Genomic DNA, 27,279 nt, shown 5'->3' with positions numbered 1-27,279 from the left:
TTTGGGAGCCCGGCTTGACACACCTAGGACCTGATTTTTTCAGAAGCACTAAGAATCCAAAATCAGCAGAAGTCATGGGAGCTGTAGCCACTCAGGGCTGCTCCAAAATATGCGACCCAAGACAGCTCTAGGAGAGCTGGGCAAAATTTTTCATACAAAACCTTTTTCCATTGTAAACTGCAGGTTTGGGTCGAGGTCAGCTAATTATTTTGGTCAGAAGAAAAAAAAATCAGGAATGTCAAAATGGTTTGTTCAGCATTTAAAAAAGGAAATGTTTTGACTTTTCGTTCTGGAAAGGTGTTTTGCTTTGGCAATTCCCTCAATTTTATTGAAAAAAAAAATTAAAATATCCCTCAAAATTGAAACAAAACGTAATTTTTTGACATTTCAGCTTGTCAAAAATTTTGCAACACTTTCAGGTTGCCCGGCAACAAAATTTTGTTCCTGATTATTCCCCCCCTGTGTTCTGCCACCAAACGAAAAAATATCTAGTTTTTCACACAGCTCTAATCTCAAAGGAGGGATCCCAAGCCCATGGCTGCTCTTGAAAGGTTTGGCCCGACTGCCTCTCAGAGAGACCAGGTGGGTGAGGTAATATATTTTATTGGACCGACTTCTGCTGGCGAACGAGACATGCTTTCGAACTGCACATTATTCCACATACACCAGTCACAATCCTCAGTGCAACTGCAAGCCAATATCACCATCTAATGACCAAAGCTGTTAGTTAAAAATAAGATTTCTTTTTACTTATATTGACTTGTAAGATTATACACTTGTAACATGGAGTTCAGAGAAAACAAAAGATGATCTCTCTTATCTAGCAGCATCCATTTGTCCCTTGGATAATCCAAGAGAAGAGGGAAGAAAATCATGCTTAAATGCATTTCTGGCCTGAGGTGTTAGCATGCGTTATGCTAGCATATATTATATTCCATTATTAATAATAATCAACCCCACCAAATATTTCATTAGTAAGATGTGGTCTAAATCCTTTTTACTTTTGGTAGCAGGAGAAAAGCCCCGTCCTTCCCGTCCGTCTAGCGGCAAACAAGCCGGTGTGTTAATAGAAATAAAAAAGGGCTTTGAGCTCTGGTCCTCCAGAACAGCTAATAGGTTGCGGGTGCAGAGAGAAGACCAACCCCATTTGTAGCATGTCATGTCTATTCTCCAATGTGTGTGTCCCTGTATCTCCAGGTGGCTGGGGCATGCAGAAATACATAGAATATCAGGGTTGGAAGGGACCTCAGGAGGTATCTAGTCCAACCCTGTGCTCAAAGCATGACTAATCCCCAGACAGATTTTTACCCCAGTTCCCTAAATGGCCCCTCAAGGATTGAGCTCACAACCCTGGGTTTAGCAGGCCAATGCTCAAACCACTGAGCTATCCCTCCCCCTTACACTAGCTGGGTGGTGCAAACAACTCTGAGTGTGCTGCTGAATGGATTCCAAGCAGTGAAGGACTCCCTGATTGACCACTCAGAGGAGTTCGCCGACTGACCCATCACATCCGTCTTTAGGGACCCAGTGGGTACTTTCTGTCGTTGTTGCTGTGTGTGAGGAAATCTCCTGTACCTGATGAGCCGGTCATAGAGCAAGACCCAAGCCTGCAGGAACATCTGTCTGTAGTGTCACCCCTGCAAGCTGTGCTGCCCTCTTTCAGGGATGTGTACGCTGCAGACCCACTGGGGTCACCAGCTTTTGAAATGTTGGCCCTCTCATGTGCTTTCAGCACACAGAACCGATGTATACGCACTGGGTAGCCCCAGTGGTTCTTGGCCTCCGTCAGGAGTTTCTGAGCCAGCCAGGCTGGGAGCGGGCACCGGGGTGTGGTGGGCAGGCGACTAGGTGGCCCTGCTGGGCCATTTAACAAGTTACACAACCCCACTATCTCCCAGCTATGTCTGGTGGCTCTAGTGAACAGAGAAACTTTCTTACCGTTCTCAGCAGGTAACATCAATCCTAGGTTCCACGGGCTGAAACCTTGCTGACTTTTCATTGTCTCCTGGATCAAAAGATTCTTCATTCAAACTCACAGTAAAGTCTTGAGAGCAGAAGACAAAGGCATTGTTTCCAAGGGCCCACTGCTGTTTCTTTTTTGGAGAAAAAGAAACTAAGACACATTGGTCGTTGAGACTTCTCGGGGCATTGAGCCGGAATTGTGGTAGCAAAGATGTACTGCATAGTGGGGATACCAGGCTGGTCTCAAACGCCCCAAGACAGAAGGAGATGGGAGCCCTGTTTGCTAATCAAGGACCTGATCCTGTGAGGTGTTGAGCATCTTCAACTCACTTAGTCTTACATGGAGACTATGAGGTCAGCAGGATTAAAAACTGCACTGGACATTTATATGAATAACAAACATCCATAGTTACAGTAGTCATTTTTTTAAAAAGAGAAACACTTTTGAAGAGATGCCTCGTTCTTCACAGCCTAACAATCCCCTTGAGAGTTGACCACAAAAAGCTACCATGTTTTTAAACCCTGTCTTTGCTAGTGCTGTAGTCCAAAGCACACCTGTTTTCCTAATGTAGACGTGGCCTCTGAGAGAAGGCACATTGGCTTGTTTTCATATGGCACAGAGGGAGGATGGTGCAGTGCTCAGGTTGCTGGGCCAGGGACTCAAACCTGGGTTCAGTTCCCCGCTCTGTCACGCTTCCTGTGTGACCTTGGACAAGCCATTGTCCTGCCTCATAGACGGAGGCTCTCACATACTACGATGAGTCCCTTGGGTAGATAGTGTCTGTATTCCATATGGTACAGCTGCAGGTTGCTGACTTTCAAAACACAGTCCACATCAAAGTCGGTGGAGAAACAGCAGAGCCTGTCACCAGACATTCGTTTATTAATTCAGCCCGATAGAGGATATAACACAGACACTTGTGAAACACTCTTGGGTGACTGGTGCTACAGAAGTCTAAAGAGACATTAGACATGCTAGTAAGTACCAACCCTCAGCAAATCAGGATGGTAGACAGCAAGGCAGGAGAGATTAATTCTCCATCAGTAAAAACGGTAGGTCCAAGGCTGATTCTTTTCTGCTTCTTCTCTTTCTGGGATCACTTCCCCTTTTGCTCCCTACATCATCACCATGACCAACCTCATTTAAAGCCACATCAGCACTTGCCAGCTCTTCCCTGTGGATGGTACCCTCCCTTCCCTCTGAAGTGGATGTACATTATCAAGTGTATTAGTTACTGTATGTGTGTATGACACAAGTTCCCAGCTGCGGGCTGCAGGACACCGCTTGTGTTTGGGGGAACTGGCTAGGATGAACTTCATCATCTTCACTAACCTGCTGTGAGCATTCACAGTCCAGCTTCCAGACGGAGTGAAGGAAATCAACCAGGAGTCCATTTTGGGGAGCATCCTGCAGCCCCATCCATATAAAACATGCTATTTGTCTCTAGGATGTGCTACATCCAAGCGTTGGTTGGGGAATCATTTTTAGGTTCATGGCTTTTCTGTTATTTGGTGCCCATCACCTTGTCTTTATTCCTCTGAGCAAAGAGTGAACAACTGTTACTGGCAGCCCTCCCCTGGCCCTAAGTCGCTGAAACATCTTTCACTGAGCACATCATGCTGTTTCCTTGTAACTTTTTGTCTCCTACCAGCCTTAGCTTTTGTGGGTGTAGCAGATGTCAAGTGCAGCCCTGCCACGGCCGGGAAAAGCAAAGCCGATCTGCTGTATGTTTTTATGAACTCATCCAATCAGCAGTTGTTAACCTACACCAGAGAAACCAAACAGGAGGGTTACATGCATTTAGTTTTTATGGAAACAAAAATGCAAACCTCAGGCTTGCAAACCCGACCTTCAGCCTCCTGACATGGGGTCAGCGCAAACCTTGATGCAACAAGCATTTGCTTCCCAGGAGTAGAAATTTAAGCACCTAAATAAGTGGCCTAATATTTTGCGGTGTTGAACCCAACTCCCCTGAAGGGCTCCCATGGCTGAGAGGTGAAGAGAGATCGGAACCACATGGTCTGATTGCTGCCTGGTTCTGTAGGGGCAGGTTCTGGTTTCTGAGCACTTGAGTCTGGCTGTTTCAATATCAGCCCTCAGGGCCAGGAAGGGAACACAGGGTCTGACCCGGTGCAGCTGCACCAGTTCAATCACCTGGGGCCATTACTGCAGTTAGGTAACAGGTCTATTTGCATCTTGGGACAGTGGGCCTAAGTACACAGCTAGAATAAATGACCCAACCTCTCAATCTCAGAAGGGGTCACAGCATGGGTGGCTGGTGAACCAGCCATTGGGGGAAGGCTAGCCCCCAGCAGGAGCCCAGAGCACCCCCACCATGGCCCCAGGCTGCCTGAGTGCCCCCAGCCCTGAAGCAACCTCAGCCCGAGCGCCTCCAGGCCCGGAGCACTGCAGAGCCAGGTTCCAACACACTAAGCACGGGACAGGCAGGGCAACCCTGGCTCCAGTGCCAGCCGCCCTGAGTCCCGGCGGCAGGCCAGTGTGCCAAGCCTCAGCCAAGGAGGAACTGCAAGAGGCGTCTGGGGGTGGAGCGTGGATGGGGCCATGCCAGGCTGGTTTGGGAGGCACAGCCTCCCCCGGCCTATGATCCCCACTGCCCATAGGGGGAGGGATAGCTCAGTAGTTTGAGCATTAGCCTGCTAAACCCAGGGTTGTGAGTTCAATCCTTAAGGGAGCCATTTAGGGATTTGGGGATTAGAGTCAGTGGACAGCACCCACACGAGTAAGGAACAACAGCATCTCCTGAGTGGCAAAGAACCTCCCGCTCCTTGATTGGGCAATGGCCACCTGAGCCAAGCCCAGGAGGAGGCTGAGCCGGAGCTCTCAGCTTTGCAGCCCCACAGCTGGGGGGTGCCTAGATGAAGAGGTGCAGGGGGAAGTGCGGCCGCAGGAGGAGCCAGCCTACAACGCGGCGCCCTGCAGGGTCTCCCTGGCACCACACAACAGGCAGGGCTTGGGGCGAGGGAGAACCACACCTGGGCTCCCAGCTCCATGAAGGGGGCAACAACCTCCCAGCACAGAATGCTCGAGGACAGCAACAGGGGTTTGTTGCCCGGTGTGCTTCGCTCCAATAAACACACCAAGGTGGAGAAGCAGGCAAAATTTACTTGAGATCTCAAAGCTGGTGCAAGGAGACACACACGTCTCAAATCAAGCACACACATACAAGTTGTTTCTCCCTTCTTATACACGATTTCAGCTAGGCATTCTCATTACCGCCCACTATTCTCCCCCTTCCTCTAATCCCCTCCCATATAGTAGACACATTGTATAGCTAGCAATTACACTAAGCAAGTTAAATCATTCTTGACAGCAAACAATTCATCTCATTAGTAACTTTTCAAGGCTGTTAGCTTGTTTCAGGGTATTTGATTTGTTTATTCTGCCCTCCTCAGTTAGACATAAGTAGGCCTCTTTATTATCTCCTGGTGCCAGTGTTGCACTGATAAGGAGCAGTTACACATTCCATTCTTAATTCTGGCTTGTGAGGTCGATCAGAGTTTAACATGGAAGTACTCTGGACAAACATAGCATTAACTTTGGTTTATTCAGGCCTGGTACAGAAAGGCTTTATTAACACTGTGGTTTTCCACCCTCCTGGGTTACCCAGGGCTATGCCTAATGACCCCAACAAACTGATGTGCCCAGACGCCCCCAGAGCGAATGTGCCACGGCCAGACCCCACCAGGGGCCTGACCCCGCCAGGCCCCCGCCGCAGCTGGGAAACGCCCTGCTGCTGCCCAGCAGGGTGGTCCCGAGGGGCGAGGAGGCAGGTGGAGGCTCCAGCCTTTCCACCTGGCCCCGGGGGTGGGGGCAGGCGCTGGCCAGGGGGGACGAGAGGCCCAAAGTGGCGGGGGGGCCGCGCCCGCTGACTTCCGCCACACTCAAGATGGAGGCCTGGCTACCCCCGGCCCCCTGGCTGTGGCGCACGCCCTGGTCTCGCGAGGCCGGCGCGCGCGCGCCACGTTCATTGCGCCGTGCGGCAACCTGCGCCCGTGCCGTGGAGTTCCGCCGCTCCCGGAAGTGGCGGAAGGGTGACGGGACGGAGCGGAAGTCACCGGAAAGACGGGCGGAGGCGGCGAGCGAGGATGAACAACAAATTTGACGCGTGAGTCTGAGGCGCTGCAGCCCCCGCTCCCCCCCCCCGGCGGGGCCCAGCTGAGCCGGGCCCGGGGCCTGGCGCTGCAGCCCCCCCCGCCCCGCTGTCGGCCACCCCGGGGCCGGGCCTGGGCAGCGGCGAGTCGCGATGAGTCACCGGGGCGGGGGGGACTCGATCGGCGGCAGCGCCGGGCCCGGCTCCGTCCCCTTTGCCCCACTCGCTTCCCGGCCGCCCCGGGCCACGACAGCCCCGCGGGGCCGGGCCGGGAGCGGGCGGCGGGCAGGCGGCTCGGGGCTCTGAGTGACACCCCGCCCGCGCAGGGCCGGGTCTGGCGGCCTGGCCCCGTCCCCAGCCTGCCCCCGCCCGCGGGGGAGCCCCCAGCCGGGGCCGGGGCCAGGCCCGCACGTGGAGTCGGCCCACGTGAGCCGCTTTCCGTCCGCGTCAAGCCTTCAGTGGCTGGCGGTGTAGCCGCCCTCGGGGATCAGGGGCCTGTCAGCCGGGGCCAGCAGCCAGCTCCAGGCGGGGGCCGTGTGGGGTCCGGTCAGAGGCTCGGTCCTGTTTTCCCAGCGTTACCTCTGGCCTGTCGCGGTGAACGGAGAGCGCGGAGCTCAGGCACCGACTTGGGCGTTTCCCCGGGCGGTGCTCGACCCCCGCTCTGCCCCAGGCCCTGTCCCCCCTCCGCCCTTCCCCCCAAGGTCCACACGCACCCCGCTCTGCCCTTTCCCCCAGCGCCCCCCACCCTCGCTTTGCCTTCGCTAGCACCTCCTGAATGACGCTGAACAGTGGGCGGGCGGGGGGGGAGGGAGACGAGCTGATCGGTGGGGCCACTGGTGGGTGCTGAGCACCCACTGTTTTATTTCCTGTGAGTGCTCCAGCCCCAGAGCATCCACAGAGTCAGCTCCTATGGCACTGGGAGTCCTGTTTGGTGCAAGATTCTCACTGGGGTTCAACTCACTAACTCCCTTTAGGCCTGGTCTATACCTAAAGCGTAGGACAACCTCGCCGTGATGTTCGGGGGGGGGTGTGTGTGTGAAAAATTCACCTCACTGGGAGATGTAGTTAAGCCGACCTGACCTCCAGTGTAGACGTTGCTAGGTTGACAGAAGAATTCTTCTGTTGACCTTGATACTGCCTCTTGAGTGGATTCACTACAGCAATTGGAAAAGCATCTTCCGTTGCTGAAGTAAGTATCTGTGCTACAGCAGCGTAGCTGTGGCTGTGCCATGTGTCACTTGTGGTGTAGATGTAACTTGAGGGACTCGGCCTCTTTTCCCTTTTCTAGTTGACGGTTGTCAGTATTAGTTGGTGCATAGGTCCCGTAGCGATGGGTGTGCTATAAATATCTTTGATGGTAGTTCCCTATTTAATGATCTTTCAAACAAATCTCAATCTAGGAAGAAAACCTGTAGTTATCCTAAAAATTAATGTGGTTTTTAAGAGTCAGTGTGCTTGAGCTTGGGGTTCCTGTTGGCCAAGTGGTCCGTGACAAGGGTAGGGCACATGAGCTTTCTCAAGTGGTTCTCCCTATAAGAATCTGTTGTCAGTAGACTTCCAGTGTAGGCTCTGTTGTGCCAGCAGTTTGCCTCTCAGGGGAGAGGTCAAGTAATACAAGTCTCATTTTTGTAGGATGGCACCTCAGCCATGAGACGCAAAGCTCATTCTTTTCCCCTTGCCTTTGCCAGTTTGAAAGATGATGACAGTGGGGACCATGACCAGAACGAAGAGAACAGCACACAGAAAGATGGTGAGAAGGAAAAAAATGATCGTGACAAACCCCAGAGTAGCACCAAGAGGAAGGTGAGTTCTTGACACCCCAGTGCCATCACCAAGGGATAATATTGGGTGTGAAACACTGGCATCTGCACGAGGTCAATCTGTCCCAGTGTAAGGAGTAAATCTAGGAATACGTCCTGGCTTAGTGCTGGGTTAGCACTGTGATGGGGAGCCTTGTAAGCTGTTGGGTAAATTGACTGTGGGTTATGGGTACATGAATCATGCTTGAATATCCTCTGCTAGTGCAGCCAGAGATCTTTGCCTAGCAATTTGTGCTCCATATGGAGACGAGAGCAAAGCTGGACTCTTTCCCCCAGCAGATTTTTGGAAAGCCTTGGGGTGGGGGGGAGTTTCCCGTCACTTTACCAGATCAGCTTTGTGCTTTTTAAGCAGCCTGCATTTCTTTGCTGCCAAGGACTAAAGGGAATTTACGCAGAGTTTAATGTTGCTCCTAAATTGGCAGGAGGGGTTCCTATTGAGAGAGGTTCCTCCTGGGACTGAGCTGCAGCCTCTTTAGCACACCCAGTCCTACCAGCTTGGGGAACAAATGCGCTATGGATTTCTAATATCCTATGTGAATTATAGTCAATTGCTGCCAGACTAATGGTCTGTGTCAAGCTATTAAAGTGAGATGAGATTTTTCTAGGAAAATGAGGGCTAAACTGTTCATCTTACATTGATGGCAGCAACGTGTGGGCAGCTAATGCTGTGAATGTAGCTTGTTCAATTTCCTCTTGAGAGAAATATGGGAGAATAAATGAGCTTCTCTGTTCCCCAGGCTGTTGTCCCAGGGCCGGCCGAGCACCCCCTGCAGTATAATTATACTTTCTGGTACTCCAGACGAACACCCGGGAGACCCACCAGCTCTCAGAGCTATGAACAGAACATCAAACAGATTGGCACCTTCGCCTCAGTGAGTACATTCCGATTGTTCCACTTTATTGACTAAATCCGATGCAGCTTCTCCTCATAGCTTTCCTCTGTGGCTACGTGTCTGCATGTGTGTACCACGTTTATATACCTACCACCAGACGTAAAGGAGAGCAGTTCATCTGCCATCATCTGAGTCTCAGATTCTGACTCACTCACAACAGACAACAGCCCTAAAAGAGACCAGGAAGCAGCACTGCCTGTCCTGTTCTAGGGATTGGTGCCTTTGCTAATAGTAGCAGTGGAAACAGAACTCCCTGAGCTTGTAAGTAATGGCAAATAAGAAGCATTACCAGTCTCCTTTATGTCTGGCAGTAGATACACAGCAAGTCAGGCTCAGGACTTGGCAGGTGAGTAAGGGAGGAAGTGATTTTTCCTACATTTAGAAGGATCGAATGGCTGTAACTGATGTGTGAAGCATAAACCAAAAGCTTTTCTGTCCGCTGCTTCTGGCAATAATGTTGTAGATTCCCATCTACATGCATCCCCTTCATGAATAATATACTTGGAGCAGACATTTGTCTGTTTTCCACATGTAAATAGCTGATGGGCCTGTGTCTGTTGATGAGGTGGTTCCTTGTCTGTCCATGGAGTTGAGGACTGAAAAGCAAAGCTGGGTGGCACTGGCCCTCTGAAATACTATTATAAAGCCAGGAAACGTGGGAAACACCTATAGCAATCACTGCCAAATCTAGCAGAAACAGAAATACAATGTCACCATTCAGGCAAGTAACCCTAAATTCAGACCTAGCCACTGTCTTCACTTGTGAATAGTTTCAGAAACACTCTTCAGGATGATCAGGACTGCAGAGGGATCAAGATAAGTAACCTTGTTGCTCCATGAATTTTCCCAGGGTCCCTTTCAGTGTGTTAATCCTGTCCACTTCTGAACTCTCTACTGGGCCATTTGAAATGTTAAAATATCATATCCCTGTCACACAGCTTTGGAGGCAGGTTGTTGAAATAACAGTTTATTAGTCTATACATGTTTAATGCACTGAGGTGTCACGTGTGCCTGTCCAGACATCTGGCTCATATCATTCCACACGTTGGGGGCAGGAATAGGGAGAAGGTTGGTTGTTGGGTTGACCCCTGAGACTCATCAGTTTCTCTTACTTCAACAAGTGAAATTTGCTTATCTGCTCTCCCACCTGTGGAGAAAGGAAACAGGTCCAAATAGTGAGGAACCAGCATGACTGTTCTGCATGTGGTGAGATTGACGGTAGCTGTCAAACCACTTTAGTTTAAAAAAACAAACCACTTGCCCCTCACACTGACTCTTTTTTTATTAAAGGAACTAAGAACCTGTGAATCTTTTGCTTTAGCTACAATAAAGAGCAAGGAGAAACTTATTGATTCACTATTGTAGACTGGAAATGCCCCACTTTCATGTGGGATAGGTTATACTAGCTTAAGAAAAAGATTTGTTGACAGGCGGGTAACAGTTTTCTGTGCTAGGTTTCAAGGGGGAAAGAGAATAGGTTTAGGGAAAAGAATCATTTTGAGCGCAAGCCTACTGCGTAGTTTTGGCTAAAACCCACTAGGCATTTGCAAATACAAAATCAGCCGCTAGAGGGCATACCATACAATTTGAGGAAGTTAATGTCTACACACTGTATTTTAATGACACATATTCAACAAGATTTTTTTCCCCCTCATTTCTTGGAACCACAAAGAGTTCAGCTCTTGAAAGGGATTTTTCCCCCTGAAAGATAAGTACAGAAGTTTTGAGTATAATTCCTGGGCTTAAATTGGCGGCCATACTATCAGGTTTTCTCCTAGTCTTTGTGGCATTGCTGTTTTCAACTCTTTTGGCAGCCCTACCAGAACTTTTAATTAGCTCATTATTGGCCAGAATCCTTTAAAATGCAAATGATGGCTTTTTGTGTGAAAACAAGTCCATTCTTATCTTCTAGCTGAGCCTTATCCTGCACCATTGAGCCAAGTTGGGGAGCTTTACTATTGAATTCAGTGGTTGCAGGATCTGGTCCTACATGCTTTATTTAAGGAGAAAACCCTCTGTCATCCAAAACAGCTCAAAGAACCAGAATAAGGCATTTAGGAAAGTTTTAAGTGTCATGAAAAACTTTACGCATTTAAAAAAACAAACAAAAAAACCCGCTAATTCACTGCTCAATGGGACACTGAAAGTCAATTCAGAGAGTGTTGCAGCAGAAACCAGTGCTCAAAGGGGTTAAAGTGTACAGTGATGGTTAATCTTAGAGGTGAGTAGGCAGCCGTATGAATACGCACTTTAAAGGATGGTTTAAGATCCTAAACCACCACCAGAATGTGTATTGTCTTGCAAACACCTACAGTAAAACCCAAACCATTCCTTAGTTGAGGAATAATTCCAGGAGTTCCCACTGCTGTAGAGAGGAAGGGTATGAATTGCTAATGAGGCTCTGTGTAGCATGGAGAGAACTGTCAGTAGCTTACCCCTCTGCTGAGATGCTTTTCACCACTGGCTGCAAATTGAGGTGCTTGGGTGGCACTTGGGTATCTCTTGTCGTTGTCCTCCAGAGCAGCCTTCATCCCCTTCGGGTTTTCTTTACACAGACACTTTCCTGAATTATTTGGTGTAACTGCTGATCTGCGCTCACAACAGGCCAGACGCTAATAATTGGACTGTGTGCCAGTCACACAGCCGTAACCACTCCCAGAAACACCTGCACAAGCCCTGTCAATGCCACTGCTCTGTTTCTGAATGTCCTGAAAGCTACTGTCCTCATGTGCAGTCTGACAGGGAAGCAGCACAGAGCTGCCTCGCTGGAGGGAGAGAGGCTCAAGCCAGACATGAAGGTTGTACATCTGCTCCCGAAGGCCTGAGTCCTGACATTGGGAAGCCCCCCTTCTAAAGTGTCGGAAGCCTTATTAGATGACTTGTCTCTGACTGCCTGGTGCATGTGGTATTACAGGTGGAGCAGTTCTGGAGGTTTTACAGTCACATGGTACGTCCTGGGGACCTGACAGGCCATAGCGACTTCCATCTCTTCAAAGAGGGAATCAAACCCATGTGGGAGGTGAGTTGGCGCTCGGGTGTCTGCCTTGGATTGTTAGCGGGTCGTTTCTGGCAGAGCGTTTTCTGCAGTGACTGGTCTCCTAGCATTAAATGGCAAGCCAGGCTGTCATTCCGGCTGCAGTTACGTTTGTCCTCCTGCAGAGCCCTGTCTCCTCTCACATAGCAGCTACTGACACAACTAATGAGGCACTTGCCCTGTCTGCAGAGGAGCGGTATTCAGGAGCAATGAGAGCTGGTGCTCTCCCTGAGACTAAGAAAAATTGCCTCTGGTGATCAGGTGTCTCCAGTCCAAGATGGCAGATTCCAGAGAGACTCCACAAGCTGTGGCCCAAGGGAACTTGGCTAGGTTACTGTGTGCTGTTTTTGTGACAACTGCACCTTGTTCTGCAGCCTGAATGTAAGAGACCAACTTCTCTCCTTGTGTGTAAGTGTGTGAAAGCTCAGGCACTGAGAATAAACAGAATCGTGATAAAGAATCTGGGGGTGGGTTGGGAAGCTTGGATCTGATTTCCCGTCGTCTTCTTTCTCTTGGAGTTCAGCTTGTTTCTGTGCAGTAGTCAGACAGTAGCTCTGCATGGAAGTTGCCACACCAGACCAACTAGTTTGCTCACCTGCCCCTAACAATGCCCAGTAGGAGGCTGCGGTCTGAGAATTTTATGCCTTGCTATGAAGCTCCTCGCTGTGCTACTCTGCCTTGAAGAAATGATTTCTGACCCCAGTTGGCGATTAGTGTATGCCCTGAAGCATGGGGATTTATAGCCTGTGTTGCTACAAATACTATTCTAATAGAAATGTCTATCCTTTTTGGACTCTGTAACCTAGATGCTTTGATAAGATCCTGCAGCAGAAGGTTCCATGTGTCAGTATTTAAACTTTTAAAAAGCATCTCTTCTGATCCATCTTAAAATGGTTCTTTTAATTTCGGGTACCCACTTGGTTCATGTATTGAGAGGGGAGTAACTTGGAGCTCACTTTGACCCTTCTCTCCTCCACTAGTTTCCTTGTGCTTGTTCTCCTTTCTAAATTAATCCTAATCCACTGTCCTTGTATGGTCATATATAAAATGCCACTCCCTGCCCTGTCTCCGTGCGATGCTAATCCATTACCTGACCCTACCCTGCCATCTACCCAGATATCAGAAGCCTCAATCGTAATGTTCCTGGTTATTTACTGTGCTGGGAGATCAAGCTGCTCAGCTGACAAAGGGAAATTAAACAGCTCACTGAACTGAGGTGCACTCAGCCTGAAAGAAAACTGACTCTAACCTTCAACTACAAGGCCCAGTCCCTCCACTCCGACCACTGTTCGTGCTGGCCCTGAAAACCTCCTAAGTTCTTCTGATTATTTTCAGCAATCACATCTGCTCCTTTTTGCTTCCTTGTCCACCTTAGTCAGTGTGGAAAGGTCTTCACGGGGTTAAACTAAACTCCCTGCTAAGGACTGAATCCCAGACAGCTCATTTCTGAAGGGGATGTTCTGGTCTCCCAGTCCTGAACATTTGCTCCGAAGGCAATTTGCCCCGTCAGTAATTTGCCACATTCCTGGAGTTTGTGCTGATTTTGTTTGTCCTCCTTACACATAGCTGTTCTTGCCACCTTCTGCACTGAAATCTTCAGCCTGTGTCTGTGATAGCACCATCGGTTATCAGGACTAGGACTGTAACGTCTCCCATCTTACTGTGACTCATTCCAGTACTGGATAGTCTGAGCCTGTATTTTTAACAGGTCTCTCTGGTAACATGCAGAAATAACCTATTCTCTGAAGTTCTTCCTCTGCCTATAAGTAGGAGTTTACAAACATATGTTCCCTTAACATCCCTGTGATGTAATTAGGTATTCCCATTTTACAGCTGGGAAAGCTGAATCACAGATGGGGGTGACTTGCCTAATTCTAGCGGGGGAATCAGTGTTAGAGATGAGAGTAGAAGTCAGGCGTTCCTATCCCCTAGTTCCATGTGCAGATCACTGGATCATGGTGATATGATGTATCAGTTTGTCCTTGTTTAGAGTCAACCAGAGCCCAAGTACACAGTGAATAGAGGGAAGATCTGCAGAATCTCTGGGGAGAGTCATTGTCTCAAATGTTGCCTGGCATTCAGAATACACTTGTCACGCCTCCTTCGTCACTAAACATGACAGTGCTTGAGCTTGAACATTCCTTCTTTCTGTCCCTCTTGGTCCCATGTGATTGATATTTGCTCATTTGTGAGCTTGTTTCAGCAGCAAAATAGCTGGGAGAAAATGAATCAGTGTCTCACCCCTCTTCCCAGGACGATGCCAACAAAAATGGTGGCAAGTGGATTATCCGTCTGCGCAAGGGCTTAGCATCTCGCTGCTGGGAGAATCTCATTCTGGCGATGTTGGGAGAACAGTTTATGGTGGGGGAAGAAATCTGTGGGGCAGTTGTCTCTGTCCGATTCCAGGTAAGCTGCTTTTGGGCCTACGTTGGGCACGTGTGCTGACTTGGGGGGTGGAATCTGCGGGGCCGTCATCTCTGTCCAGTTCGTTGTAAACTGCCCTGCAGACTGTCAAGCACGTGTTCTGGCTGGAGCGCACAAACTCCCATCTGTTTACACCCCCTTGTTGTTCTGTAGGAGGATATTATCTCCATATGGAACAAGACCGCTAGCGACCAGGCCACAACAGCTCGGATACGCGACACGTTACGCCGAGTGCTTAACCTACCTCCGAACACCATCATGGAATACAAAACGCACACTGACAGCATCAAGTACGTGCGGGGGCAGGGAGAGGGAGCACTGCCTGGTGCATGTGTGTCGGAGCAGTTTTCTGTAGGACCCAGGTGCAGAGAAAAGTGGTCACACGCACTAATGCTTTGGGCCTGTTATCTGCTAACAATACCGTAAACAGCAACTGTCGCATTAGTGGCCTCTAAAAGCCAAAAGTCTGTCACTGCCATACTGTTGTTGGGGATCTATGAACTTAATAGTAAATCCCTCGGTTTGCCTGTAGCCTGCACTCCTGGGCTCTTTCTTAGGGACCCGTCCTCGTCTTCATCCGGGAATGAGCTACCCATCATAGGAAGGGGCTTTTTCAATTAAGGAACAAGATTGCGGTGGGGAACAGATCCTTTGAATGCGTAGGAATTCTGGAGGATAAAATACCAAAGCGAACTGGGATTTATAGAATCATTAAGTTAATAAATGTTCTTTGGAAAGCACTGTGTAAATTTACAGTGCTGTACAACTGATTTCTAATCCTCATAAATCCTTATAGTAAATCGTCCCAACCCTTGGTAACCGAGGCTTTGTAACAAGACTAGAGGATCATGGTACGTAGAGAGGACAGTTGTATTTTAACCAAGCTCATTATAATTTGCCATGCTAGGCCATTTGGCGGGACTTTTATTTCTCATAGTGTCAGAGAGTTGCTGCATATTTGGGTACTAGTCATAAGTAAATAACATTAAACCCTTTTCACTGAAGTTTATTATAAACCAGACATTAATTAGGTCTCATGGGTTAAACTACGAATGTTTCAAAGTTTACATATGCACAAAGAAATTAATAAAGAGAAAAATTCCGTGGAGTAGAGGGCTTCGTAGTCCAGCTTGTAACCAAGGGCCCAAGTATTTGTGATTTTCCCCCCCAAGTCTAACCCTGTTTTCATGTCTAAAACTTCCCAGGTCTTGGCAAGCCATCTGTTCAATTTAAACACCACAGAGCAGTGGTCACAATGGCTGGTGAGGTCAGCCTAGTTCTTAGTGGGACAAGCGTCTACATCATGGAAGCCACAGTTGCTGCATAATTAGACTGTGGGTCAGCTACTCAAATTACATATTTTTTGTATTCATGCCAAATGATTTGTCACAACGTTTTTGCCAGAGAACCTCTTTTTCTTAGGTGACTACTGGTGTATGGAGGGGGGGAGGGAGATTTTTCTTATTAACCTAAATCTGTTCCTGACCCTATTCTGTTTCTAAAAGATCTGACTTGTTTTATTGACTGAATCTTCCATTGGGCTCCGTGAGCCATCTCGCTGTGGAGCACAACTTCTCCTGCACATGCTTCTGTTACATGCTTGTGGAGAGCAAAATTTCTGTCATGCCTGTTTCGTGACGAGATCTCAGAGGGCTCCTGCAGACCCGCACTTGGCTGCGTTGCGTCTGATCTTTGTTCAGAGACGGCATAGCCTTCGAGCTAAGGTTGCGGGGCTCTCTGTGGGCGAGGGGACTGTAGAAATTCCTCAGTTGCTTTCCCTCCTCTTCCCCCTACCTTCCTCCATGGCTCTGAACAGAGAGCCCCTGCTCCGAGCCAGCATTCCGGCTATTGTGGCTGGAGGCAGCTTGGCTGCCTTGGTGAGGGAGAGCGGGTTTACCAAGGGGTGCTTCCAGTGTAGCCGTCCTGGCCTTTCCCCGGAGACTCAGTGTGCTCCTTCCTCAGCATTCCTACCCTTTGCTGCCCTCGGAAATGGGAATGCATTGCATTGCATTGCCTGGAGGCTGCCGGGCTCCGCCCCTTTGCTCATGGCCCGTTCTCTCTGGATATCATCCCTTGCATTTGTTCTGCTGATATACAATCCAGGATGCCAGTGTCTGGAAATAACAGGTGTTTGAGGAACAGATTCACTTAAACAGGGCATGATGTTGACTAGCTCACATTACAGCTGGGAATGATTCTTAAAAGGGGCTAAATTGGTTTGTCTCCTGCTCATTCTGGTGCAGTTAAGAGGGCAGGAAGTGTGCTTGCAGCCTCTCTGAAGCAGAGCTAGGCTAGTCATTGACTTATCCAAGGGAGAACAAGAACTGATTGCTGTTAGCTAGTTCAAGTCTGCTGCAGTGTGTTTCCAACATCGTCCCAGCTCGTCCTTTAATAGGATTGTTTCCACTGGCCAGATTCTGATCTCATTTCCACGGTGTAAATCCAAACTATTCGTCACTGAAGTTACTTTGGTTACACCTGTGTAACTGAGAGCAGAATCTGGCCTGTTGTCTTGCTTTCATGCCGCTTGCATTAGTGTGTAGTTGCTGCTAACAACCAGTTTAATTGCTGCAGTTGTAAACTCTCTGGGTTGGGCGCAGTCTTTGACAGATTAACAACTCTGTTAGTGTCTCACAGCGCTGGCTGCAGTCGGACTGTATCTGGCTGAGCTGATTTGCATTAGCAGAGTCCTTTTGCTAATAAAAAATCTCTTGCAAACCTGCTGTCATCTTCCAGAAAATCTCACCCTCGTTACCTTCCCTGTCTGTCAAGCCCTGTCGAAATACATGGCTACACTCTGCTTATGCTGCAGATATACCATCTGATTTATGGCTCATGGGGGGCTTTCTAGCCAGCACTCTAATCTCACACGCTGTGGCTGTGTTTTATGAAAGGCCCTAATGGACCCACCCTGCTGGAGATTGTGTCAGGGCCTCCTTTCCAAGTGGTTTCTCGTGGTTCTGTTTGTATGGACTGCATCTCTCCACCGGAGCTTGGCTCATATGCACAGTTTGATTGGCAGATGTCAGCTGGGGGGGGGAAGGGGAGGGCTTAGGGAGAAGATGGGCATTTCTCACAAAAATAAATAAAGTCTTGATTTTTTTTATTTATTTTTTGTGTGCGTAGGGCATTGCCCTTTATTAGCTTTTGACACATTGCAATTGAACATCTCTAGAAATCTCCAGTGTGTCCCTCACTGCAGTTTCCGGGCCCTGTGGTGCAGGATTTATGTATTACTTGTGTGACATTAAATGTACACGTTAAATTTATTTTATACAGGCCAATTCTTCCAGGTGCTCAGAGGGGATGAGCCCCTCTGCTGCTGAAAGTGCTGATGCTGCCAAGCTGGGTTAGAAAAGTATCTGTCGTCCCCAGTTATTCAGAGAGGTTGTTCTGCACGTCATTCTTCCCGGGCTCTGGACGTGTTTTTAGCTAGATAAGTGGAGCTGTCAGAGTCGTTTTCCTGTGTCCCTTCGTTCTCATGCTTATGATTTTGACAAACGTCCTAAATCCCAGCAAGTAGCAGGGTCCATTCATTTCCATATCATTAGAAGAGCTAGTCCAGTCCCTGGCAGCATTGCGTCCGTCCAGGGACCTGCGGTACCGCAGACATCAGTGCTGGTCTCTTTTGAAATGCCCGAGGCCTTGCATTAGCTGTCGTGTTTTAATGGCTGGCGAGAGAGTCTCTTACTGTTCCCCAAGAGCTCTTCCTTTAACTATTGTTCTTCAGAACCCCACTTCTAATGCTGGGAGAGTCTGGGGAAATTCCGTTATCTGCTCCTGTCACCCCCAGCCCATTAACCCTGTGCCTGGCACAGCTTGGGAATAAAAGTGGATTCTTGGCAGTGGTGCCCTTCACTTGGCACTTCCTTGCTGTGAACGTTGCACCCTTCCCGTTACCTGTTGGAACGGAGGCTGTGCCATTTTGCAAGGGAGGGACTGGCCACCGGCACAAGAGCATCTGGCGTAAACCGCTGCAGATGCTGCCACTGGGAGCGGGTGAACCTGGAGCTTGTTGGGGTCGGTGCATTCGGGGAGAACCGGCTGCTGTAGTTGTGGGATATTCGCGTGTTGCTTTAGCGGGGTTCCTTCACTGACCCACGTGGTTTTCCCCCATCTACCCCATCCTTCTTTCCAACTCCTGTTGTGTGTTTGGGTGGCTGCTCCCACCAGCCCCACACAGTCAGCTTCCCAAGAGAGAGGAACATATTCCTTGAGTGGCAGCACGGCAGGCTTTGCGGAGCCACCTGGGCTGGAAAGAGTTGAGTTAAAGTGACTCTGGAGTATCCTGTCAGAGCTTTAAGTGGGGCGGCTTTTCTGAAAACAAAGCCCCTGTTGTTTGTAGGTGGCTGCTGCTGCAGTGGGAGCTGAGCAGGGTATAAAACTCTCCCTTCCCTTCAGAGTCGGCACTGATAAATAATGGGACTACTAGAGTAAATTGGAAGAACGGCTGATCTTATTAGTGCTGGCATCAGGGCTGGTTCACGGCAGACACTTGGAGAAAAGAAAAGGGCTGAGGTTAGCTGGATGATGAGCAGATACAGAAGGGAACAGAGGGAGGGTTCTGCGGTGTAGGGAAATGAATTAAGTGGCTACATAGAGCTCTCCAGGACACGCACATAGGGAACGAGATCTCAGATCCACTGGAGACTGCTGGAAAGTGAAATACCCACAGAGTTTAGCACTGTTTGGCCGGGAAATCCTAGCGGTAACTGATTCTAAGGGAAAGTGAAACAGCAAATCCGTGGGCTTAGTGTTTGGGGGGGGCGTCTCCTTTGCCGTCACATCAGAGCACAGCTAATTCTACAGCTCATTTGACCCACTGGGATGCCCATTTCCATCTGCTCACAATTTCTCGAGAACACGCTGGGAAATGAAATTGCTGAATGCTGCAGCCACTCCAACAATTGTCTCCTTACACTGCACTGAATGTGAGCTGCCCCGAATGTGACCTGCCCCCAGGGCCTCCAATTTCTAGCCCTGTTCCTACCATTATGCAGATGCTTTTGTGGAGGGTCTGTGGAAGGGAGCCCATAGAAATCCTCACTTGACTGACACATGCCTTAGTCTGGTCACAAGTCCAGTGTATACATTGCTCTGTGCTTATTCCCACCGGGCCTAGGAATAGAACCGTGGAGAGCAGCGACGGGCCAGGTCTGACGATTGCTTCCTGTTCTCTTGAGTCTCTGCTGCAACGGGGCAGGGCAGTTATCCCTCCATTCTCCAATTCCAGCCAGTAGATTCTGCAAGATCACTTTCTTAACGCTGGGTTTTGAAATGGCGGTAATGCCTCTAGGGTCCGTTCTGTAGCATCACAGCGCACTTCAGGGGTGTGGGGAATTCTGAAAGGTTCCTTTCTGTTGGTGGGTTGTCGTTGTCATCAGAAGAGTGACTAAAATGGAGCTATTCCATATTTCTTCTCAGTGAGCCCAGCTCAGACATGTTCATTTCAAAAGATTGTTTCGTCCCTGGTTGCCAGGGCTGCAAATGTCACCTGAGATCTGAAAAAATCAAATACTGGTCTAACTAGTTTACAAGAGCAAGAAGCCGTCTTAGAAGATGTGGGATCTGTCCCCAGCTCTGCTACAAACTTCCTGGGTGACCTTGAGCATGTCACTTAATTACAAGTGCTTCCATTTCGCCACCTGTAAAATGGTGGTAATCCCAACTGTTAAGGATACAGTCATGTAATGTTTGTGTGCTGCTCGGATACCATGGTGAGGGGCATAAAAATGCCTATAAATAAAAATATCCCTACACTGTGGCACTGTCTGCCTCTGGCCCGGCCGTAGGCCATAAAGATTCTGCAAGCAGAATTCAACGGGCAACCTTGACGATGCATGACACAAACTAGATGGCAGCTCCCTCTGCCCCGGTGCAGGGGTGTGTCAGGGCGAACAAAACTAGAGAGATAGGTTTATCAGTAAAGGCAGCAGATCTCTTCAATGCTAATAGCTCTATAATAGGCATAGCATTTTATCACTTCAAATCCTTGGCCTGAAGAGTTTCACTGTATAGCTGTGAGCAGGACTCGGGAGGTAACAGTGTGGCATGGATGCTGTTGTCAAGGTGTCTTAGAGTTTGCTGCTTTGAAGGGGACGGCGGGCACTTGGTTCACCGGGGTAAGGAACGTGTTCCCAAGCACGTTGGAGTAATGTCAGGAGAAGGGGGCAGTTGGGAGAGAGGCTTGTGGGGTGGAAATATCCAGGCTGGGAGGTGCAAAGGAAGGCTTACAGGTAGAGGGGGGGGTTGTGGGCAACTTGCGGACGGGGGGAGCCGGGGAGCCATTTTTGTCACCTTTTTGATAACTACGCTCTGAATTCAGATTAACGTGTGGGTTCCACACATCCTGGTGCCACGCTCAGCCCAGGCAGTGTTCTCCGTGGTCCTGGCTCTGAAAGATCCCCAGGCCGCACAGTCCTGAAGGAAGGTGCTCCCTGGGTGTACGGGAGGAGGGAAGATTTCAGGGGCCGAGGAGATTCTTGGGAGGGGCCCATCCATGGCACGCGGTCCCCTCAGGGGTGGGAGTAGGCTTTTTTCCTCTGTGGTAACTTACATGTCTCCTTTTCATGCTGTTGCCTTCCCTGTGATGAGCCCTTAGCCCAGGGGCCTCCTGAGCAGCAGCTGCCATGCCTGTCCAAATGGAGATGTGAATCTGGGTGGAAATGGCCACAGGGAGGCCCTGTTCGCTTTTGTTTTGGACTGAAAGTAGCACCTGCACCCCCCTGCCAGGTGTCGTCAGAAACGGTTAATGTGCTGCCCCGTCCAGACGGCACTTGCTGCTGCGATACGTTCGGCAGCGCTGACCCTCGCGCTGCCTTTGTTTGTGAGGCTTCGGATCAAAGGTCAGACTCCAGTTGTGCTCATTTAACACCAGGCAGTGGAGTCTTTCTCTCCAGTATTGTCATCCCAGGGAACCACGTCAGTCACTCACCCACCCAGCCGAACAAAGGGACTTCTGGGAGACAATGGGGAGAGGAGAAGAGAACGGCTAGAAAACAAGTCAGCTCTAGACAACAGCCTCCTTAATTAACTCCTGTCACAGCTAGAACTAAGGGCATGTCCACGCTGCAATGAAAAACCCGCCGCTGGCCCAGGTCAGCGGATCCAGGCTCGCAGGGCTCAGGCTGCGGGCCTGTAAAATTGCAGTGTAGATGCTTGGGCTGGAGCCGGGGCTCTGCGACCCCTTGAGCGGGGAGGGTCCCAGTACCCAGGCTCCAGCCTGAGCCCGAACGCCTGCACTGCTGTTTTTAGCCCCATAGCCAAGCCAGCTGACTGGGTGCTGAGGGTTTGTTACCGCAGTGTAGACATACTGTAAAGTGCACCCTCAGCAGTCTCCAAAGAGGGCAAAGGCCGAATGGGCCACGGAGGCTGAGTTCCTCTTTTTCTCAGAAGCGTGGTCACTGCGTGCCAGGCCTGAGGCTCATTGATTGGGGGGGCGGGGGTCGTGCTACTCCTGCCATGCGAGGACATTAGCCTCAAGGACTGTTAACCTTTCACTGCTGCGGTTGTTGTCAGAGGAGGGATGGATCCGTGTAACTTTCAGGAAGGGGGAATGCTTTTTTTTAGGAGCGATCAATGTCTCAAACTCCAAGAGGTAAGGTGTGTGTGGGAAAATTGCTTGTATTGGGCCAGTTCCCCAAGAGAAAGTGACTAGAAATGGGGGGGTAAATCTCATGGCAGGGTGTGCAGCCATCAAACACAGCCAGAAAAATATCTGGGATGAACCCTTGCTGGTGAGCCCTGGCCAGGGCTTTGGGCAGCGCTTTCACCAGGCAAGAGCAGTTGAAAATGCAGCCTGAAGATTTTATTGCTGAAGAGCTGATGGGGGCCGAGCACTAGACTACACTGTTAAGGCAGTTAATGCCTGCAGGAGCTTATAGCCTAGCGTTTAGGCACAGATCATATAAATGCACTGGGAGACTCCCAGAGTGTTCTGTGTTACCACGACTCTTGTGGGGGAGGAAGGATTGAACTATCATAAACCCACTGCAGAATAAGTGAACTCTTAGGTCACTGGTAAATGTGTGGCTTTCGGTCTGAAAACTAGCACTAGAGGCAGAATCATGGAACGGAATCGGATTTTACAGCTGAAACGGGTTGTCTCTAATCTCCCTATGCCCCGGTGCATTGAGTGAAATGGCAGGTGGTGTAGCAATCAGCTCAGTATTCGGGGGCACTGAGAAACAGCTCCTTGATGTGTCTGATCTCAGAGAATAGTTATGCTCCTGTTCACCTCAGCATCGTTTCCCTGGGAGACCCTTCAGCATGCCATCTCTGTAAAACAGACAGTAATTTTTCAGTCTGCTAACTTTGTCCATAACAGATCCTCCGCCAGGGAATGGAACGAGAATCCTATCCCTGTAACTTATCTGAAAACATTTTCATTGCAAATAGCTGTCGTTTTTTAGCGTGGGTGTCATTAACAGTGCAGGCTGATGGTAGGAAATGAGGCTCTCTCTCTAATAACAATAGGAATTTGCAGCCTCGTCAAAGGATGGTCTAATATCTAAGCCGGACGGCATGAAAAGCAGTGTATTTCTGGGGGATTACAGCGAGCCCTGGTATGTGTTGGAGAGAGGCCACAGACTGGGCAGATTTAACCAGTCGAGGAGCATGATGATCCTCCAGAAATACACAACCCTGGGTTATTTTATTAGGAATAGGAAATGGCAATTCTAGTTTAAAAACTGGTCAAGGGTCCCGCCTTGTATCTGGTGGGTATTAACATACTATGATGTCACCGGCAGCCAATCAGAAAGCTTCATGGCTGTGCAGAACTTTAAAGCTACCTCCTGCTGTCAGATGTCTGGCTGTGTTTTAAGGCTGCGTCTGTCCTCTAGGCCCTGGTGAGAATGTTGCCTTGCTCTCAGAATGGCCTTTCAAACGCCATTCAATGTCTCTGCGCTCATTAAAAGTTAAGAACCCTTTGATCTGAAGTGCTTTTTTTTTTTTTTTTTTATTTCCCCTCTGGCTTACCAGGGCCTGGGAGGAGTTTCATGGCCTGGTGAACAGCAGTGGTCGCTGATCGAACGCTCCCCCTCTCTCTGTCACACCCAGGGTAGGGCCTCATCTTTCTTCTTACACGACTTTATGGCATACCTCTCAGCCGCGCCCACCTTCACGTGGGGACAGCGCTCCACAGCAGACCTGAATACCTCCCGGCCTGGCGTCAGTCCCGTCGCAATTGGCTGACTTGCTAAAGTCCAAACTAACCTCTGAATCAAAAGGCACTAATAATCTCACCCTGGGACAAGCTGCTCACTTGGCGTTTGCAGCCGGGATGCTGCCAGCCATTTAGCTTACACATCCCCTGTTTGCCGGGACACAGCTGCCCTGCGCCGAGTAGGCTGAGAGGTATGGCTTCGGCTTGTTTGTATTGTCTAGAGTTGGCTGTTAGGAAGTGGAGTTGTAGTCAGACACTAAGAGCGTACATGTAATGCACATTGATAACGGCGTCTCCAGCTTGGCAGGCAAGTCCTTGCTCCTGGGTGGAATAGCTAGACTGTCAATAAAGGCTTGTCCATCAAGGATGTGCAGTTGATAATGTATTTAAAAATAGCACACGCTGTGGCTAACAAGATGAGTGCCCGTAGCCCCTCTGTTAATGGCAACCCTGCGCAGAGAAAATAGCTAGGTACAGTTGTCCATCTTATGGCCAAGATCATTTTCACACCCTGGTCCACTTACGGGCTTGCGGGTGCCTTACTGTTAAGGGGGCAGAGTGGTGCCTAGTGACTAGAGGCATCTTCCGTTGTCATGATGCTATAGACAAGCTGGATTGCTGTTGATCAGTCCCTCCTCTTGCAGCATATCCCAGTGCGGTGCACACTAACCTGCCCAAAGGGGATGCGTTGCAAGCTCCTAAATCCCACAAAGCCGCATATGTGACAGCTGCAACTCAGCCTGGCTTCCGGAGTTCGTTGATAATCCCGATGCTGCCACCATCTCACTCTGTGGCCTTGGGCAAACATTGCTGGGATAAAGCCTGTGGCCTTGGGCACAAATGAAGAGCGCTCGTTCTTCCCTACCTCGCAGGATTGACGGCTGGGGAGGGTTAATGAGATGATGCTTGTGAAGTGCTACATCAGCACTTAGTAATGTTTTATTATTAGAAGACATTCAAACGACCTTCCAGAATAAAAAGCTGCCAGCGCAGGTTGTGAAGTACCAGCCTTAGAAGACAGTAAATGTGCCAAGTGCATTTGACTATGTGGGGAATGTTGATTTAACTTTCTTAATTGCATTGAGTTGCCTGCCCTGGCCCGAGGAGAGTAGTGGCAAGAACAAAGATAGCGTAGCTCCCAGAGATCCATGTTAGGGATCATATGATACTGGGGGATGAGGAGAGAGTGGAAGGGCACTACTCCACCAAACCCCCACCGAGCAAGAACTAACCCAGCGAGAAGAGTCCCACGGAAACCTGCTTTCGAGCTCGATGCTTTGCCGTGGGCTAGGGTGCAGCATGGGAAATTGCACAGCGGTAAATTAACTCTGGATTCGAGACGAGTTTAGAGCCGCATTCCCAAATGGCCATGCAGCCCGATTTTGCCATTAGTGCGCTCAGGGGTAGAAGGGTGACCACTCTTTCGCTGACGGTGACCTCCAAGCATGTCTCTAAGTAATAGCCAGGAAACGTACTTAATGCCCCAAATAGCAGGAGGGCATTCAGCATGCAATCACCTTTACGTTCACTACTTTCATAGAGACACCAGCCTGCCCTACTGGGCTATCCCAGCATGCACCATGTCACAACCACCACATGGCTCCTTAGCAGCTCCGAGGTTGAAGAAAACATTTCACAGTTCTACAGTGTACCTCCACACCTTTGGGCTGCCCACATCCCCCTGCAGGGCTTCCTGGGAGCTCTGCTGGCCTGCTGTGATGCATGCTAGGGTGTCTCAGTGCACTGCTTGGTGCCACCTGTTTCAGGTGCCCCTGTGCCCTGCTACTGTTGTGGGAACTCTGCCCATTTCCATGCGGTTACAGAACCCACCTTCTCAACAGGTGTCCCTCCCTTCCATCAAACTTCACTCCTGTCTGGAAAGACCCTCTAGAAACCTGAAATTATGATGTGTTCATCACTGTCAGCCCCCCTTTAGTCGTCTCCTGTGTTGCTGCTGCTGGAAGGCTATCACAAAGCACCAACGCAGAGGCTAACAAAACGGTTCACGTTATCAATGACCAGATCACGTGCCCCGAGCATAGACAGACGAGCTGATCCTGCAGCAACGGGAGTGATACTAGTCCCACAAGTAAGGGCTGCGGGATCGACCCCTCTGCGTTTGAACTCTGAGAACTTCCCTTCCAGGGTATGGGATTTTTACGGTAGGGCACATTTGGTGCCTAACCTTCTTGCCAGTCCCTTTACAGAGAGACCCCTGGGTGAGGGGCTAAAGGCAGGAGAGCTAAGAGCACAGATGCTAAACAAAATGACTTGTCGCTCGTTTGAGAGCAGAATAGATGTATGGGAAAGAGACCCTGCAATGAGCCAACTTAGTCCAGTCCTGAAATCTGCCAGGCAGGTTGTGCCAGGTCACACGCACCCGTTACTAGCAGTAATATCCTGTCTGTTTCTGAATGGATAAGGATGAAAGCAGGATCTTCTCATTTTCCATCTAAGGACGCTAGGATCGGTAGCAGCTTGGGATAAAGCAGAGACGCTGTTTGGGTGAAGTGTGGATGTTTAGCAGTTAACTAGGGGGATTTGGGAGGTGAACTTGAATCAGGTGGGTTGTTGCTTGTTGCCCTCGGTGTGGTGGGACTGGTCAGGCTCTGTGTCTGTATCTGGGGCTATGTACTTACCGACGTGTTAAACCTCATTCCCTCCGCCTCTCTTCCAGGGATAACTCAAGCTTTCGAAACACCAAAATCACATTGTGAGAACAAGGCTGGCGGTAAATTCCTCTCTTGGTGTGAACCCCCTGAGAGGTCTCCATCCGTGCCCTGCCATTTCTGGAGGGCCGCGCAGGCTGGATTGACCGCACCACCCTTTTGCACTCAACCCCGGAGGAAGGATTTCATTCAAAGCCCTTCTGCGTCGGTGACTAATGAGAGGCTGACCTCGTCACACAAAACTCTTTCCAAGGGCAGGGTAGGAGGCCGACTTTTCAGTTAGCAGGGTGCCCTCCCAGGGCCTCCTTCAGCACTTTCTTTGCTCTTTCTATACCCTGTGCAGAGGATATTGTGATTCCCATGCTCTTGTGCTGAGGGGTACCAGTATTAATGAATCTCTGCGGCCAGGAGAGATGACCCATTGGTTTGCAAATGCCCCCTTTCAGCTCTGCCAATAAATTATTGGGTCTCTGTTTCTTTCAATCTCTCTGGCTTGGTTTGTTTAAGAATAGCTGGGGTGGCGATTGTCTAGCTTGGCATCTCCTCCTCTGCCCTTTCACCCCAGAGAGGCGGCCAGCCTGCCTCCTTCCCCTTCCCCGTCCCCATCAACCACACAGGAACTGTCCTGACACAGGGTCCGCTTTGCAGTCTGCTCCTCTGGAGTGTGGAGTGCAGCCCTGCATAACCCCACAGTATTCATTGCAGTCACAGCAGCAATGACTTCAGCCTGAGGCGTTTGCCTATAAAAACAGAGACTCTGTACCCTAGATTGGTGAGTTATAAAAATGCCTGGCATGGGTCTAGGTTCCTGCCACCCAGTCAGGCTCCTGCCTGTGCCACCATCAGCCATGTCCATTAGCTGTCCCTTAAATGAGGGGAAGGAGGAGCTTCTGAGGCCTTAACTGCCTTGACTCCGGTTGTCTGCAGGACCTCATAGGTGGAAAGATCAAATGTGGTGACTGTTACCGTGGGGATGGGATTAGGGAAGAGCACCATCTCCTCGCAGCCAGTGAGGATGGGCTGGAGGAGCAGCAGCTGAGTTCCTGCCCTGGAGCTGCCTTCCAGCGGTAGCCGGTGGCTTTGTCTGAGAGCCGGCCAGCAGGACCTGTGGAGAAGACTCTTCGGGGACCTGGGGCTGGGAATGACACAGCTGCCACCCTGGCTTTAGGCCAGTGTTGCTCTCGCTCACCTGGGACCGG

The 27,279-nt window shown here is 49.8% G+C and overlaps 1 protein-coding gene across 2 annotated transcripts; it reads left to right on the top strand.

The window, feature by feature from the left end:
- The first annotated feature begins 5,942 nt into the window (after window positions 1-5,942).
- Window positions 5,943-26,951, top strand: EIF4E2 (eukaryotic translation initiation factor 4E family member 2). Of its 2 annotated transcripts, XM_039488327.1 has the most exons (8): window positions 5,943-6,089; window positions 7,763-7,877; window positions 8,632-8,766; window positions 11,702-11,806; window positions 14,075-14,227; window positions 14,399-14,535; window positions 23,228-23,306; window positions 26,089-26,951. In XM_039488327.1, the coding sequence occupies exons 1-7, from the start codon at window positions 6,070-6,072 to the stop codon at window positions 23,271-23,273; spliced, it is 711 nt and encodes a 236-aa protein (XP_039344261.1). In that variant the 5' UTR covers window positions 5,943-6,069; the 3' UTR covers window positions 23,274-23,306; window positions 26,089-26,951. The 2 variants fall into 2 exon arrangements, with proteins under 2 accessions (XP_039344261.1, XP_039344262.1); XM_039488328.1 differs by lacking the exon at window positions 23,228-23,306.
- Window positions 26,952-27,279: the final 328 nt, after the last annotated feature.

Source organism: Mauremys reevesii, linkage group 9 (assembly GCF_016161935.1).
Source record: "Mauremys reevesii isolate NIE-2019 linkage group 9, ASM1616193v1, whole genome shotgun sequence".
Taxonomy (NCBI): domain Eukaryota; kingdom Metazoa; phylum Chordata; order Testudines; family Geoemydidae; genus Mauremys; species Mauremys reevesii.
Note: the sequence above shows the minus strand (reverse complement) of the source record. Positions and strands in the feature narration are given on the sequence as shown.